At 38.7% G+C, this 20812-nt stretch overlaps 1 protein-coding gene and 1 long non-coding RNA gene across 2 annotated transcripts in view; one reads left to right on the top strand and one right to left on the bottom strand.

The window, feature by feature from the left end:
- Positions 1–6065, top strand: part of LOC130171393 (uncharacterized) — a 30309-nt gene extending 24244 nt beyond the window's left edge. The window contains exon 3 of the long non-coding RNA XR_008828131.1: positions 4641–6065. This is a non-coding gene — a long non-coding RNA (uncharacterized LOC130171393). The remainder of the gene's footprint in view (positions 1–4640) is intronic.
- Positions 700–2567, bottom strand: LOC130171392 (granzyme B(G,H)-like). Its single transcript, XM_056379380.1, has 5 exons — positions 2454–2567; positions 2080–2239; positions 1708–1840; positions 1249–1473; positions 700–1155 (listed from the first exon to the last, which is right to left on the bottom strand). The coding sequence occupies exons 1-5, from the start codon at positions 2509–2511 to the stop codon at positions 1000–1002; spliced, it is 732 nt and encodes a 243-aa protein (XP_056235355.1). The 5' UTR covers positions 2512–2567; the 3' UTR covers positions 700–999.
- Positions 6066–20812: the final 14747 nt, after the last annotated feature.

The raw sequence follows: 20812 nt of genomic DNA, 5'->3' as shown, positions 1-20812 counted from the left end.
GGATATGGAAAGACTGACCATAGAATTATGGGGATAATCCAGACCTAAAGAGAATCTCTTTCTTTTGATCTGTAACCTATAAATTTGATGTAACACAGATGAGAAACATCACAGCAGCAGGTTTATTCTGTCCTCAACACAAGCATTCTGGCAGTTTACCATGATTTATTATTTTTGTCATGTTATCATCATATTCAGTTTGAATAAACATGCTTTATCTTGCATGTTTTAAATATAAAATTTCTTTAAAATGTCTGTCCCAATTTTTGTTCATAGACTTCATGTAGTGTAGTATTATTTTTATAATATTATTCCAAGTTATTAAAAGTCATTTCAGTTTGCTGTACAAAATAACTCTTGACCCCCCCTTAAGGTATACATTTTAAATTTTCCCCCATGTGATAGTTTGAGAGGTTACTGGAACATCAAATGACATAAAATATAAATGAGCTGGTCATGTAGAATCCATTTAGCCAACATTTGGTATGTTAGTAAAGGAATGTTGCCTTTTTAGAAATGCCTACGTAATCTCAAAATTGGACATAAAATGTGCTGGCTTGTTAAACAACAAGCAGAGACTTGATTAGGTTTACAGCTTATAGATGAGAACAAAGAGGAGACTTTCAGCTCTGACTTCAACAAATGAACAGTGAACCTCTTGTTGTTGCATCAGTACAATTTGTTCACAAGGAGGCAGTGTTGTCTTTTTTGTTGGTTTAATTCTTGTTCAAACAGAGAAGTGCAGACATACGTGTATCATATATTTTTACTGTGTAAGATTTCCATATAAAGGCTTGAATCATTTGCTATCATCAAAGCATATTTTGATTAAATCTGTGTAAAGCAAGCAGGTACAGACTTGGAATCAGTGGCATTACTAGCATTTCAATCTTTTGCACTTCAGTTCTGCAGTGTTACATACCTACAAAAACCTGAAATACAAATGAAATTCAAATATTGTGCTCTGATCAATCACGTGTTACATGCATTAGGTATTTTTCATGCAGTTTTCACAGCCAAATTGATCCAGCTCATGTTCTCAGGTATCTTTGTATAGCAGTTTATAGGCAGTCCATCTGCCGCTGAATGGTATTTGTGGGACACCACCCCGAACGCCTTTCCATCCTCGCAGACCAATGGACCACCAGAGTCTCCCTGGAAGTACATACACAGTTTGTAGTGACAATTAAATCACAGTTATTGAGGCAAAGTGTGTTTGTACATGTTATGTTTCATAAGTATACATACCTTCTCCGGCCCAGCGGCTCCATCAGAGCAGTACAAATTATTCTGAACACACATCTCATTGTCAATGAGTGTTACATTGACTTCCATGAGCTTTACAGACATAAATTTACTGCTGTCGCTTCTTCCCCAGCCGGACACTATACATGATTTAGGCAGAGAGCCATCATCTTTGTTTGCAAGAGCAATGGGTTTCACATTTTTGTTGAGATTTGCCTTGGACTTCAACTTAAGGAACAGGGAGAGATAGAAAAAATAATACAAATATGAAGCTGAAATATCAATTCACATTTCTCCAGTACTCACCTGTTTAGCTATTGTTCAGTGATGTGAATGCATACAGTACTTTGGGCATCCATTTCATTAATGCATTCAACTGAGCATTTGCAAATTACATAATAAGAAACACAGAGAAATCTTGAAATAACAAAATTAGACTTTTAACTTTGAGGATTTTCTTACCTTAAGAAGCATCATGTCATTTTTATGATTAACAGCATCGTAGTCTTTATGTGGAAATGCTTTTTCCACAGATATACGCTGTACTTCTTTATTGTCTTGGAAGTTGTGAACTCCTAGATGGACTGTGTAGGACCTGACAAAATTTAAGGTAAAAAAGTTATATGGGAGTAAATAGATTAGTTACTTGGACAGAGCTTTTTTTACACAAAAATTCTAATATTTAGAGACTTAAATTTTTGTCACAGTTCACAGAGCTGTCATGAAATATATCTGCCAATCTCAATACATGAGTCTAGGTTGTTGGTGGGTTAAAAAATCTCATCATGGGAACCAGAATTCTCAGTACTTCAACATAAAGTGTGTAAAACTGACTTTGCTTGGCAGTGGGCTGCTGTCATCACAAAATCCTCATTCAGAAGGAATCCATCGCAGTATTTTGGTTTACCATCCTCCATGTGTTGCTCCACAATCACCATGTATGGCCTGCTATGAGGGACAGCCTCGTGGCCTCCAGAGATTTTTCCTGCACGAGCTAGAGAGAAATTAATCGATGAACATTGATGTTATTGATGTCCTTAATACATATGCCTAAACTGACCAAAGAGACTTAAATTAAATTAAAATATACAAATCCATCTCATGCATCATATATCCCACAGTGCGGTATATAGTTCCTCATGTACTGTAGTCTAATGCATTTTCTATAACAACCTGGATGGAATACTATATGTAAAAACACTTCTTACCTTGACCCTGAAGACTCAGTGCAAGTATCAATATGACCAGTTTCCATTGGAAAAACATGGTGAGATGACAGTCCAGCTGAGCTACTGAAGAGCAGTGGCACTCATTACTGACAGGTTCAGCCTTTAAATGTTTCCTTATTACAGAGAGAAGGAAGTGTTTGTGTAATTTGCATATGCAAACAACTTTGAACCACATTCATAAGGAGGGGGCTCTACCACCTTCAGAATATGACAATCGTTAGATTTTCATACTACAAGTCTGCATTGATTTTAGACAGTGTTTGATTAAGTAGATGTAGTGTATGTGGTTTAAATACGCAATATGGAAAGTGACATTATAGTTGAGCTCTGATGAAAATATATATGTGGTAAGAATGTGCAGCCATGACACCAAGCCTCATTGAGTTAATTTGTTACTGTATTTTTCTGATTTTTCATGTCAAGACTTTTTTTGGTGACTAAAGCTTTTGGCAGAACACTCTTTATCACAGATATCTGGCCTGGATTGACATTTCCGTAAATTTAATGTCAAATGGTGCAAGCTTGAGCATAAGTCAGACCAGTCTAGTGAACTCTGATATAATTGGTCTTAATAATGATGCCTCTGTGGTAACACTCACAGCTTTGAAGCTCTATTGGTATTTCATGTTCAAAGCTGTAGCTTTCTCAGAGGAGCCTCCATGTCTGTCACATTGCCCCAAAGGTAACATTAGGATGTTATCACATCATAAGACAGTGCATAAAAATAGGATTTGTTTGAAAGTGTGGTTCGTGGAACACTGAAATGCGACCCCTTAGTTACTCGAGGAATGAAGAAATCATCAGGATTCTGTTGAATTGATTGAAGGGAGCAGGAGATCAGTCGACACACTGCATTTTTATAAACCAGCATTATACTAAAAATAATATTTCAGTCTGTCTTCTTCTTTTAAGTGAGCAGCCAAAGTATGAGAATTTCTTTATTAGAAAAATGTATGTGTAACATAAATCAAATGCAATTCATAATGGCAGTCCATAGCATGTGGATTCTGCAGGCCTATTTGTTTCAGTTTGGCAAAAATAAAGGAAAATATACCTGTGAGGTGCTGACTGCTGTATCATTTTAGCAACCAGTGAGGGATGAAAAGGGAATCTGGAGGTTCACTCAGAACAATGACAGTGGATCAAATGTGATTGAAACCCTGCAATGAAAAGCTTTGCATGAAAATAGTAGTGGCTATAACCTGCCCCCCCCCCCCCCCTTTTTTTTTTTTTTTCTCACAGACGAGTCAAGACTAAAAGTATGCAGCTTACTGACCAGAGCACAGATATGTCTGTTACATCACTTCCTCAGTCTAGACTCAAGTATGTCCCTCTTACATCTTAGGCACAAACGTTATTGTAATTGTTTTGGATGATGCACAGCACAGTTTTCATGTGTTAAAGAGGGGGAGAACAGGAGCTGGGGAGGATGAGAAGGGAAAGAGCAAACAGGTTTCTAGCCTGTGAGATTCTGGAGCCCAGGGCAGTAATGGGAATTACAGCAGGAGATGCAGAGAAGAACCTGACCCCTTGAAGAACAGGGTCCTCACAGTTAGCCTGTGTCTTATATGGGGAGCACTGGGTTGATTGGTTTAGCCATTAGACATAGCAACAAGGAAAGAGGGAATGTAATAACAGCCATAAAAAACAATTACAGTGTAATTGAAAAGTAAAGTGTTGTAAAGTGTTTATTATAACAATAAAAGCCAACAGACACAGAAACTGACATTCCTCCATCAGTCACAATAGATCAAACTGAAGGGGTTTACTAAAATCACATATTGGAACAGAGGTTTATGGCCCTTAAGCCATGCTGATATGTGACACTGACTGTGTTCAATAATTATCCCGATGTGAGCTGTCTCATGTCGTTGCTGTTGTCACAAATATGGTTATCACACTTTCTTACATTTTTTTTCCCCTCAGTGTTTTCATCTAGGTGTTGCCATGCACTTTGATAACCACTAAGATTGCTACTGACTTAGTATAAGAGAGTAAAGTATAAGTATAATAGTAAGATAAGAGAATATTTCAATTATTTTATAAAATTAAGTAATGTGACATCCCAATTCAAAAAATGTGAGGGAACTATATATTTACAGTGTTTCAAGTATTCATGCAGATGTTTTCCAATAAGTATGTGCTGCTTATATGCTCTTTCTGTAGGATTCAGGATTACTGAGTGTGTTGTGGCCCAACGTTCTGGAGGTGGAAGCCGAACAGGAGCACTTGCTGCCCACAAGAAAAGACAGGACAAGTCTGGATTCCAAGACTGTAGCTCAGCCTCTGTGATGGGAAGACGTCACCACTGTCAGGAGAAATAAGACTGTTCCCAGACAAAAGTAAGACAGCTCTCCCAAATGGGCTCTACACACACTCATTCTTAGTTTAGCTCAAATGCTTAGATCGCAAAGCCAAAGCACCACTGACCTCACAAGATGGTCATGATCTACTTCCCCAAAACCACATTTTATCTGTTCATTGACACCACTGCTCTTCAGTTGTTTAATATAGTGCCTAGAGAAGAGTGATGATGCATGACCTCATCTTGTACTTTTATCAGTTTCACTATTGCATAATAACTCAAGTTGTTGACCACAGAGCTGACTGTCGTTAGAATTTCTTTATGTGTCTTCTTTATGTGATTATATTATGTATATATACATACGTACAAACAGTATGTATATTTACATTTGACACGTATTCCTTAATTTTCTTAATAAGACTCAAATCAGGAAATATCAGATCAAAGAACTGAGCACTAAGCCAACTAATACATAGTTTATCCCATTAAAGTGTTCACTACAATGACTTTCTGACTTGATTCCAATGCCCTATCATGGCCAACCTCTATCTGCAGTATTACAGTTATAGAGCAGCTGTCAAACAGGTGAGAACATCTTCTAACGTTTTTTTAAGCAGTATTTTCACAGCTGGAAAGATTATACTAAACAGATATACAGACCTGCGCCTGTGATTTCAATAAACGAGTTTTCTTCCAAGTCCAGCTTTGAGTGTTTATACTCATTTACAGTAGATATGTGCTGTTCAAATTAACTTTGACAGACATAGCATAATGAAAACATCCAACACACTGGAGGAAGATGTACAATTGAGCAGTCATTTTTATTTTGCCAGGAGCTCAAATGACTCGACATTCTGTCTGTAAATGTATTTTGTATGTAGTGCGGCTCCATCAGACTGACAAGTTTTAGTGCCTCACTACAAAACCGTGTTTCACTCTCTGCTTTCATGGTGTCTTAATGAAGCTGTACAATGCTGTGGTTTCTCATGTGTCAGTGCTGCCTTCAATATTAACCTGCAGTGTATTTGACTTAAATGGCACAAACTGATATTTTAAGAGAGGGGTATTCATAGCATACATGCATACATGTCAGTTTGCTATAAATATTTATATATCATGTGTATGTGTTAATGCTGTTGTTAAATACAGGAAAATGTTTGTTTTTTTTCTTTTCAAACTGTTCTTACTATCACAATCTCCATGGCAAATAAAACACTTATGTCCACAACCTTTCAAGGGACGCTGTGTTTGTATGTGTGCTGGACACATTAGATGAAGAAAAGGAATTCAAGACAGTTCACTTTCCCATCGTAGTCACACGCACACATTTCTCTGAAAAGACATGTGATGCAAACTTTGTCTTTTGATCTGACAGTCAGTGTTGCCGCACTCCCCAAAGCTTCAGGAGATTAGATCTTATGATTCAGACCTATATGTGCCTATGTTGATTTATCTTGCTTCAGCTTGTTTGACAGCTCATACAAAGTATATTGTAATTCTCAAGCAGCATTCGTACTTTGAAACGATGCTTTGTTTGTTTTCATGTCATACATTGAGGTTTCTTGTTGGTCTAAACCTCAAACAAACAAGATCAGCAGTCCATACTTCTTTCCCGACTGCACTTTTGTTCATATATCGCAGCTGGCAAGTGTGGCTGTGTAAGCATCCAGTCATGATATTGATCTAAACGATGAAAATATGAACAGGCAGACAGTTAATGACTATATGTAATTACCGGAGCAAGCAACGTGTTCTTCTCGCCAACATCAAGTAACGTGGACGGCAAAAAGGAGAGAGAAAAGAGTCAAATCATTTCACTGAGCCATGAATGACATAAATTATGTCAGCTCTATGGGTGTTTTTCTACTCTGCTTGACCCAGTTCAATCCAAAAAACATATGGTGACTCTCCACTTTAGACATGGGATTCATATTTAGATGTATCAGATTTAAACCAGTATAATAGGAGGATGGGAATTTTCTTCTTCCCCAACTTTTTCATTTTGTTGAAGAATGAAGATTTTCCAACAAAATAGTTAGGCCTAGAAAAGTGATACCAGTAGCTAAGAGCTTTCATGTCTTAAGTTGTGCTATTCATCAGGCCTTTGTAAAAATGAGGAAATGGTATGAAGCCACTTGTGATTGCTAAAGTAAATAGCATGTTCTCATAAGATGTTGGTCTATTTTAGTCAAGTCACAGGCTCTTAGGTAAGAATTTAGTAGTATCTAGTGTCCCTTCCCCACAAGATAAGTTACATACTGTTATGCTCAAGTTGTCCCAAGCACCACTCACCACTTTATGATCCATGTGGAAGATTGCAAAATAAAAAAACATTGTCTTTGTAGTGTAGAGTTTGAAGAGGCAAATTAACTTTCCCCAAATCCAACAGAGCAGGCTCAATGACTGTATATAAAGATGGACAACGTGTCTCTACTTGCTCCCGATGTACAAAAATGAAGCCAAAATATCTCGGATACAGGCGCTGCCATCTTTTTTTTGTTTTCTTTTTTTTTTTAGTTCAGTCCCATCTGCTAATATGTAGGGGGTGGGGTTTATGATCTATACTGCAGCCAGCCTCTAGCAGACGGTCAAGATGTTCTATTGTGTCGTCCATCCTTAGTCTGTATAGTAGCATCGAAATGAAATGCTCTTGGCCTTGGAAGTAACGCTATAGATTACCAGTGTAAATAAATAGTTAGAATGATGTGCTCATGTTATATTATGTTACGTTCACATTTGCTTATGTCAGAGCATATCAACAACCATGTTTCATCCATTCTTTACATTTTTTTGCTCTTGTAATTCTGGATTTGGAGGGGATTAAAATAAACCCATGCAGACTGCTTTAACCTGAATAAATCCAAAGCTTGACAGGCTTTCCATGCCTGGTTACAGTTTCTAAGCTATGATTGGACAATCATTCTTCATGGGAAGAGTTTATGGACAATTATTACAATCAAAAACCTTTGAAAAGTTGCAGTCGATTTTATTCCTCATCAAAAAATACACATAAGTATAAGCTCTTTTTTTTTTGGTCTGTAAAGTCTGAGACATACAAACCCTCAGGGTATCAGGAGAAATATCAGAGGGTGACAACTGACCCTCAAACACATACACACGCACACACATAGATACTTTGTATGCATACACACATACAGAAAACCTATAAGTTCGTCCGTCTCAGATCCTGTGTTCAGACCACAGAGAGCGCTTCTGAAAGAAAAACGTGTCGGTGGAACAGCGTGGAAACAAAAACAGACCTTTGAAATGTTGCTGTATAGGTTTTCACAGTGGTGCAAAAGAGGTCTGTAAGCAGGCAACAAAAGACCAATACATCAGCCCTTTTCATGGAGGGCAAACTAAGGGTCAGATGTAATTAATAGGAATGGTAAGCTGATATTTAGACATTCCCTTTAGCATGCTATAGCTGAGGGAAATGATCGAAGTGCCAGATGTGGAACTTAGAACTAGTTTGGTCTGACAGTGTCATATTGGGTCATGGTATATGTCAGTTCAGCATCTATTTCTATTTTTATGTTGGGATAGGAGCAGAGTTTTTTTTTCTTTTCTAGTTCTTTTCTAGTTTTTTTTTTTTTCCATATCTAGCATTGAAGTGAGAGATGTAGAATTGGAAAAGTTATTGTTACTGTATGAAGGACCGGTGTGCAGAGGAACAGGGTGACAGGTACCTTCTTCGATGTTTAGCTTCATCCTCTAAGCCATGAGTCTCCCTGCCAGCATTTGATTTGCTTTTTTGTTTTTCTTCTGATTTGATGTGTGTGAATGAATTCAAGTATCGCGTGTTTCAACTTGAGATTAGAAGTTCCCACCACATTAGACGTGTTTTCTTTCATTGCTGTTGAGGAGATATGAATCAGGCCACACTCTTGAACTCTTACTCACTCTACATAAGGCTTCTTCATTATATTCTGCCATGTGGGGATTTTTTATAAAGATATATCTGATTCTTGATAAATATCTACCATTATCTATTTGTGCAAAGCAGGAATACATAAAGACTTTTGTTCGGGCCAAGCTTCTCAGTGCCCAACTCCCCAATGTTCTCTTTTATACAGGAAAACTTGAATAGATTGGTCCCACCAGATGGAAAAGAACAGTGGTATTCTGGGTATTTGGCAGTCAGTGGGGAGAAGAAAATGTAGGTATTTGGAGGTATTTGGACATATAGTGGACAGACAGGAGGTGGATAAACAGGATGAGAGTGAGAACAATAGAGTGTGTATCTTTAGACTAGCCTGCCGGGGGGGGAGAAGAGTCAGACAGTCTGTGTTTGTCATTAAAGGAGATTTTTTTTCAATGGAGAAAACAGATGAGTACTTCTTATCTGATGATTCCTGACAGCTGTGATCGGACAGTAAAGGGGGGGGGGGGTGACAGTGTGTTTGTGTGTGTTCATTTGTACCTATACTTGTCTGTGGGAGGACATACTCTCTGTTTTGCTAATGAAAATGCAACATGGCTCATTTCCTCCCAAAGACCATCCTTGCTCCCACAAATGTGCTCTAATGTTTCTGCTACATTCAACTGGAGGTCAGAGTTGAAATAATAACACTATAATGAGCATCTCTGTACAGGACCTTCACACTCCTAACTACTGCTGAAGCCTGTGACAGTCAGAGCTATTTAACTGCTTCGTTGTGAATCATTTTTGTGGCTTCACGTTAGAATAACTGTTATTGTTTGTTTTGCTTTGTTGTACTCTTTTACACCAAAGCCAGGGTGATCTATTTCTTTAGTTGATTTAGTTGTTGATTAGTGTGACATCAACATTTCAGTCACTCACTAATGGCAGCTATATATCACTGTCACACTTGCTGCTTACTGACCTGGCTCTGACTCCATGTGGCTTGGCAAATCAAAGCCATTTAGAACAACTGTTCAAAAAGTAATGAGGAAAGACAGAGGGATAAACAGGAGGGAATGATGATGGTGAAGAAGAACCTTCAAATGATGGAGAGACAGATGATGGGACAGGATACCTGAGGTGTTGGGGATGACTTTTCTAGCAGGTATCTCATTCGCATTATTCCCAAGGGAGGCTGTTTGTCTTTTCTTACAGTAGATATTAAAACATATATTGATGCTTGTGTGATTGTGGATCAGTTCGTCTCAGTCTTGTTCCATTGGAGTGTAATTCTGATGTCTCTGTTTTTAATATCTCCCTCTCAAATCTGAAAACAACACGTAAAAACCAATTCTAGATCACATTTTGCTGCAACGACTGATTGTCAAGATTACTGATTTAGTCTGCAGATAAGAGCAATCACTATGGACTGTCTCCACGTGTTATCTTGCAGGATGTAGAAGATAGTCACAACTGATGTTCTGCTTTTGTGGTAATAAATTTCCCTTTATGTGAATTTTATTTTTGCTTTTTGCTTTTTCCCATGTTGAAAAGCTGATAGTGTAGTGGCGAAAATGGCAACAAGTGTTGAGCTGTATTAAATTAACTAACACAATTATGAAGAAATTGCATATATGGTATCATGACATTTTGTTTTTGTGATGAGATATACTGTATTAGTTCAGCACATACTCGTGCAAATGAGTATGTTCTAATGCACATACTGCTGCCTTTATTTTGATGCAGAGAAGCCTGGGCCACAGAATAAGAGAACTATAACCTCTGGAAAGTAAGATTGTGTCGTCTTGTACTTCTTTAGTTTCACATGCTTAAAGGATGAACAACAGCTTGTTTTGCCACAGTGATTCATGTCTGAAATGTCTGGCCTGCACAAATAGTCCCAGTATGATCTTCCTTTCAAGGTCTCTGAGATTTCACATTACAGGCCACTCATGATCTGGCAAAACAAATTGTGAAATAAAACAGGTTATGGCTGGGGTCAGATGCATCAGCAGTGAGGTAAGAATCATGAATGATCATGAATTTGTCATTCTGAAACCGTGGTGATAATTTCTCAAAATGAAAGAGTAATCAATGCACAACTCACACAGAACTGCAATACTAGGCTATACAATTTTGAATCACTGTAGGACGTTTCTGTGTCTGCTCCACAGTTCAAAATGTTGACTAAAGAAGTTAACTTCTTACCATTTATGCATGAGTGTTTTAGCTGCAGAAGCAGTATAATCTGTGGAAAAGAAGAGTAAGCAGTCAGGACTGAGGGATGGTATTTGGAGCGAAATAGCCGGCTTGAATTCACCTCTTTAAAAATATGCATAACTGCAATTTCAAACAATAAGTACAGATTCAGCAAAGCCATACAGGAATTCCTTTTTTAAGTTGGATCAAATGGAAATTTCATATTATCCACATTTGTTGAAGTCATTTCAGTGTTTTGCTCGTTTGTTCTTCTATTTCATTCTTCCACATTTTACCCTTTCAAACCCATCAGACAAGTCAAACTAAGAAAGTAAAAGATGAGCATGCATGAGGCCGTGTATCGAGGTCAAGTGTCAGAGCAGCTGCTGCAGTTATCTATGATTTGATCTGAGACACTACAAACAAACAAAAGTAGTACGTAAAAACCTGATGTCAGTTTGAATTTCTCTTGCATTTACTATGTAGTTTACAGGAAGTATAGATTAATATCATAAACCATTTCCTCTGCCTGAGTCGTTGAGAAGCAGAATATCATCCCATTATCTCTCTCAATCTTTGAGGCTTTATTTTCAGTTATGTATGTTCATGGGGCCAGAATGACTGGATGTTATTACCGTCAGTTACTTTTGGAAGTATTGAACTGGACAATCACTGGACCTTTGGCCCTCCAGATATCAGACTGGAAAGACGCACAGCACCTCATTAAGTGTTCCACTGTGACTTTAATGCTCCTAGCTCACATTCAAAGGCAAGTCAGGAAGACATTGAGGATTCCCTGGGCAATACGCAGGTTATTCCAGGCAGGTAGCTCCTGCCCTGACCTAGTTTTTAGCAAGTGAAACTTATTATAGTTGCCAGATCTGAAGTGAAATGTGGGAACATGTGGAAGACAAGAGGTGTCTGTGGTTGGGGCGGATTATGACGCTCCAGATGTAGTGTAGTAAGTGTAGTAAAACAAAACAGCAAATCCTCACTGTTTCACCAACTGTGCAATGAATAAGTACTAATTGAACTAGCCACTCAAAATAGACCCCTCATTTGATGTCTGAAAACTCAGTTATATTCATGGTGTATTTACACAGCAGTGCATTAGGATCTGAATCAAGTTTGTTGACTGTGACTGTGAGATGATTTTGCATCTGAGTTTTTGCTGCCCAACTGAAATGAAGTTAATAATAATGATGTTGTTCCGTATTTTTGAAGGTGGGTGTAGCATTGTGTCAAAAGTAGTTTAAAGACCTTCTGTGAATATTGTGTTATAATAAAGTGCATATTGATCATATTACTAAAAACTGGTATTGGTTGGAACCAGGTTTGAGGCTGCCATGTGTAGTCTCCTGTGTGTCTGTACATAATGGGTAGTTGAAGGTGACTGGGTAAATACACAACACATATAGAGCGAAAAGAATGGGCAATCAGGGTTGCCCTTATTTCCTTTTTGCACCATGAGCTGTAGTAGGTTAACCCAGCCATGTTCAAAATATATATTTGCCATTGGCTTTAAAGGTAGATAGGAAGGTCATTTTATTTCATAAATGTGTCAAACACCAAAAGGTGCCCAGCCTGCATGGGCTTACAAGTAACTATAAACATAACAAGCAAGAGCAATAACATGAAGAGAGTGAAGGACAAATATCATATACCTCCATGTATGCGACTCAGTGTCAAGTCAAATATGAACACAATCCTGCTGTGTGGACATCACAGCTATATAAGCATATCTTTATATAGACAACGTTTCAAACATAAAGAGCCCTCATAAGCTGTTGGTAAGCATCTAACACAAATTGAGAAGGTGAAACACAGGCACTGAAGTCTACGTTCATCAGACGAAAAAAACAAACAAACAAAAAAAAAAAATCAGGACAGTCTGCAAACACTTTATGAAAAAAAGCCTATATCTAAAATTGAGACATTATGAACAATAGAACAAAAAGTGCATTTCATTTTTGACTTCCCCAAATCTCACTTTCTACTGTCCTCTAGAATTCACTTTGATGGAATTGAAATCGGCTTTAAAAAGTATTTATACTACAAGTATAACACTGTTGAACAGGACCAATGGACAGACTGCAGATTTCTCATGGCTATCACTAAGTTATCTGGTGCAGACCTCTATCTCACTGAGACCCCCCAGTGACATGAGGAGCATGTCTGTGATCTCTCAAGTTATGCACAACTTTGCATTTCACACTGCCACACCAAGATGTGGGTGATAAGCTCTTTAGGAAGTGAATTAGTGATTTGTGTATTTTGCAAACAGCATGCCTTGCAGAAAAGTTTGGGTTTGAAGAGTTGCAGAGGCATTTTGCAGTAGAAAACATATTAAAGCATTTGTGATTGAACGCTGATTAAATACAGAGCTGCTGATGTTGTACTGAGCTATACTATACTATGACATAATATTGCTGTTTTCTACACATTAATGTAGCACATTTTACTTTTCACTCTGTCTTGGCTTTCCACTGATTGAACAATGTCACAGCCGACAAATTAGCCGTGATTAGAGGGTGACAATTATATGTACGACCCTTGAAAAATCACTGTTTCATGTCAACATAGATATCTGACAACAAAGTACGATGATGTGTCTGCTTGTGAAAACCAGTGATCGGACAGGGGGTTTAATTGATGAGACCAAACTGGTTATTTATTGCTGGATTCATATTTGGCACAAAAACAGCATTTTCATTTTAATTTCCCCATTCATGTAAACATTATGCGAGTCTCCCTGAAGATGCAGCATAAGCAGTTAACATGTTGAATTTCACTCCACGAGGCCTTTGTTTCTGAATGTTCACTTTCCCAGATGGATGGGTTCCCCTTTACAAATCAATCCCTCCCCTCCCTGCACTGTGAGTCCTGTGTACTTTCATACCCACTGAAGCTGGAGAGGCTGTCAGCCTGAACGCTGTGATGTGGTTTGAAGCTGTAGGCCAATGCAGATTACATCTTTCCTTTCATGGTCTATCAAATGGCCTTTTATAGAGCTGAGCTTTCTTTTCTTAAATCCTTACATTCATCTTAAACATAAGATTGATAGACATGTCCAGTTTCGTGTTGTTTTAGTGACCTTTTACATCTCCTCTGGGCTGGCCATTACACCGTCACTCTGATGGAAACTGGGGAACATGTTAGATCTATTGATGCTAGGGTGTAATTAAGGCAGAATTTCTTTGCTGTTGATCTCTTGAGCAAACTAATATGGAGATGTATGTCTTGCAAGCTCAAAACCTGGGAGGTATCTCCCTGCACTGTTTGCACTGTTTTATAATTTGTCTCTAATATAACACGGGACAGGCACACATGAATTAAATTTTTGTTTACTTTGTGAGAAAGCCATTGGCCTCCATTATCCAGTCTCTGATCTATCTTGTTCCAGACTGTAATATTCTTTTATAAAATGCCCAACGTCTGTTTCTGAGGGCCAGGGAGTACAGTATGTCTCTTTAAGAGTGCTGTTACGGGTCGCATGCAGATCAGTGAGGCTTGAAGTATCCATAAGAGGAAAACTAAGACTTAGTTTGAGTCAGAGATGGAATCTGCAGCAGCAGTCAGTCCTGTTGATGGAAACAGATGGGAACAGACTTAATGTCTCCATGGGCCACTTTCAAATGCAATGTTCCAACAACAGTTTCTCTCTCTTTTGCCTTCTCTCTTATGGGCCCTAGTTACCAATATTTTCTTGACCAAAATTTGATCCAAGTGTGTTTTTAACCTGAATCTATGCATCATTCATTTAGTGACTATGTCAACTCTGCTTCTTTTGCAAACTGCCATCTCTGAGAAGATGGTGTTTTTGTAGGTTTGTATGTATGCATTAGTGTTTTGTGTGTTTTTTGCCTTCAAAAGTAATTAAACGTGCTTATTTTTCTTCATTTCATCTGGCTTAATTGGTCTCATGGCTTTTGTTTTTGGCCTGGTGGAGCCAAAGTTGTTTGTTGCTGTTCTTTGTGTGACTCAGAACTGAATATGAGTGCACTGATAAGAGGGAGCGGGTCTGGTGTTCACATATCTGCAGAGTTAGATGCAGAGTGGGTCTAGTGTTTATAGGTCTGTGAGTAGAACACTTTTTATCAGTGTTTGATAGCAGGTTTGTGAGCTTCCAGTCTCTCTCTCTATTATCTGCTTCCGTTGATGTGTGTGCGAAGTAATGAGAGCGTGGGATATAGGACTCATGAAGTTTACATTTTTTATTTTTATTTTTGGCTTCATGCATGAAATAAGTATTTTTATTGGTTTTCTGTGCTTCTCATATTTAAATAAAGTATTTCTTTTTTTTGTTTCTTGTTCAGTTCAATAAGTCTTTATGGTTTATTTAACATGAGCGCATAGTTCTAAAAGCAACGGCAGAAAATCACAACGTTTGACGTCTTTTATGTTTTATAATGAGAAGTGTAAATGCATTTTCAGTTCATTATGAAACTGTGGACAAATTCAATTGATGAATGGGGAAACAGTAGTATTGCAGATTTACAAGGTAGTAAGAAAGAACACTCCTCTGTAGACCCTCATTTATGTCCAAGAGACATCCATGACGCATGACAATATTATGCAATATGCCACAAAAAAGGCTCTGACCTTCTGAGGGCCGTATAGTAATGTTCCACCTGACTCATCCAAACATCTGAAGTGCATTTATAACACACTTTGCTTGTGCGTAAAAGGCAGAGCGTATTTGCGTTGTCCACTCGCCTCTGTAGGCGCATATTACTTTCTCTCTAAAATAACTATTGTGCCATTGACTTCGGACCAGGTTTTTTGCTGCAAGCGTAATTGTAACACGGCCACTGGACAGGTAAATGATAACTGCGTCGGTCTGAAACTATTAAAGACACCTGCGTTGCACTTTGCAAAGCTTTGTGCCGGGTGTAAGATAGGGCCCAATACCTGCTAAACATCAGTATGTTAACATAATCATTGTGAGCATGTTAGCATGCTGACATTAGCATTTAGCTGAAATCACCTTTGTGCCACATTACAGCCTCACAGAGCTGCTAGCATAGGTGTAAACTCTGTTAAATTAATATCCACACAAAGTGACAAGTTTTATGAAGTAAGGAAAGCAGAAAGAAAACATTTCATACATACCTGATACCAGATGATGCCTAGATTGTAATGTTTACTTTGTATAAACACTGCATATACAATATATTGTAGCCTGAAATGGCAACAGTGCAGAGTTTGTATAGCCTCATCACAATTTGCAAGCTGTGGTTACTTAAAATCATGTACCAAGTGTCATGTAATATAGTTGTGTGTTATGATTATTTAGCCACATACCATGAACTGAATCACAGGCTTCTTGAAAACTACACTGTGCCTAATCAACATCATATACCTCATCCTATTTCCTCCAGTCAACACAATACTGTATATCAACACAATCCAACGTAAACCATATGGCACACCGTAAAACCATCATCATATAGGCACGTCATGATAGCTACACGTCTGCATTTTCAGATGGTGAACTCTTGCCTCTTCACTCTTCAGACCCTACCTCCCCTAACAGTCCGTCTGCTGAGCTTGGGAACCTTGAGGAACAAGACGTATTGTGTCTGGATATAATCAGGACTGAGGACACGAAGGAAGGAATGTAGCATAGTCTGATCTCTCCTGCAGACATGTATGCCGTGGAGGTGAAGAGACGGGGGGTGGACTTTACAGAGAGTGACTCAGCGACTCGATGTCATGCCCTTGCTGTCTCATGGGTACAATTAAATGATGTCTTTCCTCTACAAACTGGTTAGAGAAAAACATTCTAAGGTTTAAGATGTGTGCAGGTCAAATAAGGTGCACTTCACTGAGCGATGCCATTTGGAAAATTGGTCTGAGTCTTGCTCTCTGTCCTATCTATTGTCAGACTGTTTCGTAATACTACACCTAAAGAAATTATGCTGCACAGAATCACTTCAGATCGCATATATCCTGTCAGAGAACATCTCCAAGAGAACAACTCTTTGTATCTAAGTGTCAGCACTAACCTTTATACATGAGAAATGACATTGGTAAGTAACATTAAGAATGTCAAAGTGAGTTTGCAGAGAGATGTTGTTGACAAGTTGAGAAAGTAGACTGTGACAGAGGAAATATTAGCAAGTATCTGCATTCACTTACATTTCAACGCCATCGATCACACTAATATGATCACAAAGTCCAATCTCAAGAGACGCAAACAAGACCATTAATCAATACTTCAAACGTTGGTTTCTTCTTTTCTGTTTGAATTTTGATTCACTCAAGTAATCTGAGTGATTGAGGTGGGGAAACTAACCCGCAGAAATGACTGACCTTGAAGTAGGTAAATCACAATAATAAATCAGCCTTCACAGGTGTCACGCTAAGCTGATTGCCAATTTAGCAGCGAGAACTCTGCTCATTGTCCTGTTTTCTGCAAGTTTCCATAATTCATACGTCAGTTCGGTCCAATGAGTCATTTCGCCTTTCACCCTTTTTCCTTCACTCAGGCAGGCTTTGTGTCTGGAAAAAGCCAAAAGATGCCTTCAGTCTGCATGGACTGCTGCCAGCATTTTAATACTGTGGATGTGTAAAGGTGTTAGCAGCCATCTCGTGTCATTAGATCTGATTATTGCTCTGCATGGTCATATAACAGTCAACGAATGAGACTGTTTTACAGGTCCAGGTGGTGCAAACACTGTTCCCTAACCATGGTCCTGTTTTCCAAGATCCTAATGCGCCCATAAACACTGCTAAACAAATCACAGAGTGGTCTCATGAACACTATTAAGAACAAGATCCTTATGTGGCCTCCCCAGTAAGCAGATTTAAAGATCATCAAACCTTTATGAGATTGGGGGCAGAAAGTGTGGAGTTGCCTCCGTCTCATCCCTCACAGAATTGGAGGATTTCCTTCTTGACAAATGTTCCAGTATCCCACTGCACAGATTTGAGTGGCTTCCTTCCTAGAAGAGTTAAAGCTAGTTTATTATTATTTGGTGTTTTTATTGTATTGTCCACCTCCTGGACGTAAGACTCGGTATGGATGTTAATCATAATTTGATTAACATCAGCTATGTAATCATTTTTTTCTTTCAGATCATTCACTTTTATTCTATTGCCAGTCTACTGCTTCATACTCTGCTGTAGTAGGTTATCAGCATAAATTCTTCAGTATGGGAGAACTCAAAATGCTTCATGGGACAGCACTTTGGTGAAATCACATACCACCTGGGCCAGAGGCATTTCTGTGGCCACCAAAATGTGAGACTCATTCAGTTTAGACTTCTGTAGGTTCTTTAAACTTAGTGTTTGACTAAATCCAAATGACTGGACTTGCCTGAACTTGATGATGGCTGTGCAAAACCACAATTCATCAAGTTCACAGGGTGCCTCAGGTGGACTTTCTGCAGAGTCTGCTTGGGTTACCAACTTTATCAGATTAACCATAGTTCATAGAAATATGGATTTAATCATATAAAAGTCAGCAATTATAATAAATACCATATTTATTATTGAACATATTTTCACATTTGATGTACACTGGGATTTAATATTATAAACAAAAAATATGCATTGACTGAATAATTTGGATGTGTGTCAGCACCTTTAGACAAATACCATGAAATGGGCGACAGGATCAGGAATTTTGATTCATCACCATGAAAATGAGTGAGGTCTCACGTCCTGCTTCATAGCGTGTTTTATCCATTTGTGGTCTAGAGCCCTCACATACTTGACACGATGATGGTGAACACATCACAGTATGTATGATTGATGTCTGTGAGGGCTCAGTCTGCAAATCAGTCTGCAAGAAGAGACAGTGCTTGCTGCTATATGTTAACTTGCTCTTGATCATTTCAGACTACCCGTCATCTCCTTTTTTAACATTACAGGGCTGAATTGCGGCTTATTTCCTGAAGCAAAGTCAGCAGCATTGCAGACTTACATAAAGTGTGCATAAAGAGCTCAAAACGTTTATGAAAGGGTTCTCAACCACTTATCGTTTTCACAGTGGGACAGCACTGAACCTTGGGGCTTATGGGGAATGCAGGTCTGTGAGTCTGTGAGGGCAGACATTGGGACTGGGCCGAGGAGCCAGTTGTGGCTTCAGTTTCCTGTCCACTAAACATCAAAGTTGAGTCTGGCTTTGCATTTTAAGTGACATAACGACATTATGGCTATTCATGTTCCATAGTAGAGGTCATCAAGTACCAAGCAAACAGTAGTGTTGTCCTTATACTCTATGAGCTCCTTATGGGAGCTTTAAATCACGCTGCCCTCATATCGGTACATGAAACAAGAAACACGTGAATGACAAGCTCTGTTAGAACAAGGAGCAAAGCAAGCAGGTAGTGGTGTTTTCTGTTTGGCTGAAGCATTTGCTTAGCTAATGAAAACCACACTGGCTGGAGATCTGGACTTCCATCCATCCTTGGCCGATGAGTTAAGAGACTTTTGAGGGTGGTTGCTGGGTTGTGGACAAGACGAGGCTAATGATGGATGAGTTTGGGCTCCACTCTCAGTCTAATATCTCATCCGAGCCAGACTTTCTCTACACCAAATTTTGCCCCATGCAAGTAGTTATACTGTCCAGTGGTCAGAGTACTGTATCAGGAAGTCAAAGAAATTTATTGACGTTGCAATACTCCTGTGATCATTTTGGCCTGCGTCTCACTGTCTGCAGCTTTGTTTATTAATCCCATCCAGCCTGCTGATTCAGATTTTCCACAATACATCATTTTGATTTCTATAATTATTTCTTTTTCTCTAATAGCTCAAATCACCTGGAGCTCATTTAGTGAGATCCAGAGTCTGTGCGCAGCAAGTTTTCTCACCTTTCAGGGTGCCAAAGCAGAGCTGTTGGTGACGACTGTCAGTTTGCCGGTGCCCGCTCAAACCTGCAGACTGTCCGCTTCACTGTACAGCTTTTTGGCTGAAATTCTCCATGATCTATTTCATAACCTCATGACCCCACCCTGTTATAAAGTAATACTTGGCAGCACTGTTGAAAATAAACACCTTTGGGGATTTTCCAATCTAACCCTGCTCTGTGAGTGGAGGCTGCATGACTCAAGCCTACCTGTGATAATCAGTATGCCAAAATATTACCAGCTGTGTTTCACCGCTAGTTGTTTGGGTATTTCCAGAAATGCTGTAATGACTGAACACTGTTAAACTCTTGCTGAAGTTAACTTAAAGTCATTGATTCAATAGCTAAAAAATCAAATAAAGGGCTTATATATATATATATATATATATATATATATTTGAATATTACTAAGAAAAAAAACTGAAAAAAACTATACAATGTTGTCATATTTCATGTGGGGTGGTGTTTTAGAGCTATTAAAAGCAAAAACTCATCACAATTGTACAAAATCATGCTGAGCAATGGACAAGGCCGAGCAAATGTGTCAACAAAGTGATGTTTACAGTGGGAAATCTCCGCAAAAAATGCTGCAAAAAGTAGATTTCATTCCCAACTCTTGGCATGTACAAGTCTTTTGTTCACACTTGAAGCATCTACATAGCAAGATTTTAAAGGTTATAGATGGTAACTTGAGTAGAATGAGTTACAATGATGATAAATCTTCCTGTCAGTCTGTTTAAGCTGTTAGCTTAGCACACAACATATATGAGAATCCAGTCACTTACTGTAGCTCAGGTTTCTTTACACTGGCTTTCCCTATTCTTCAGTGATTTGACTTCACGTTTACATTTGCTGGGATCCAACTTCTGACAAGACGCAGTAGCATTCTTTCTTCCTCCCCGTGACACGTTTTCACGGCATTACTGCTCACATCTGCGCTCATGCTGCAGCCTTACATGAGTCAGTTTCTCAAAGTCAGGAATCAGAACAAGTGGCCTCTGTTATGCATCATGCCAGTCTAGACAGCAACTCACATTACTTACAGGCTTAACTGCCAGCAGCATTATTACTGGCACAATAAAGCGATGGAGACAAGGTGAATAAAAGTTGAAGAA

Source organism: Seriola aureovittata, chromosome 6 (assembly GCF_021018895.1).
Source record: "Seriola aureovittata isolate HTS-2021-v1 ecotype China chromosome 6, ASM2101889v1, whole genome shotgun sequence".
Lineage (NCBI taxonomy): Eukaryota > Metazoa > Chordata > Actinopteri > Carangiformes > Carangidae > Seriola > Seriola aureovittata.
The sequence above is the reverse complement of the archived record's forward strand: the minus strand, read 5'-3'. Positions and strand labels throughout refer to the sequence as shown.

Coding starts and splice junctions, on each gene's coding strand:
- LOC130171392 (XM_056379380.1), bottom strand. CDS start 2,511: ATGTTTTTCCAATGGAAACTGGTCATATTGATACTTGCACTGAGTCTT. Junction 2,240..2,453: donor ACTGAGTCTTCAGGGTCAAG/GTAAGAAGTGTT, acceptor ATTTCTCTCTAG/CTCGTGCAGGAAAAATCTCT. Junction 1,156..1,248: donor GAGCCGCTGGGCCGGAGAAG/GTATGTATACTT, acceptor ATGTACTTCCAG/GGAGACTCTGGTGGTCCATT.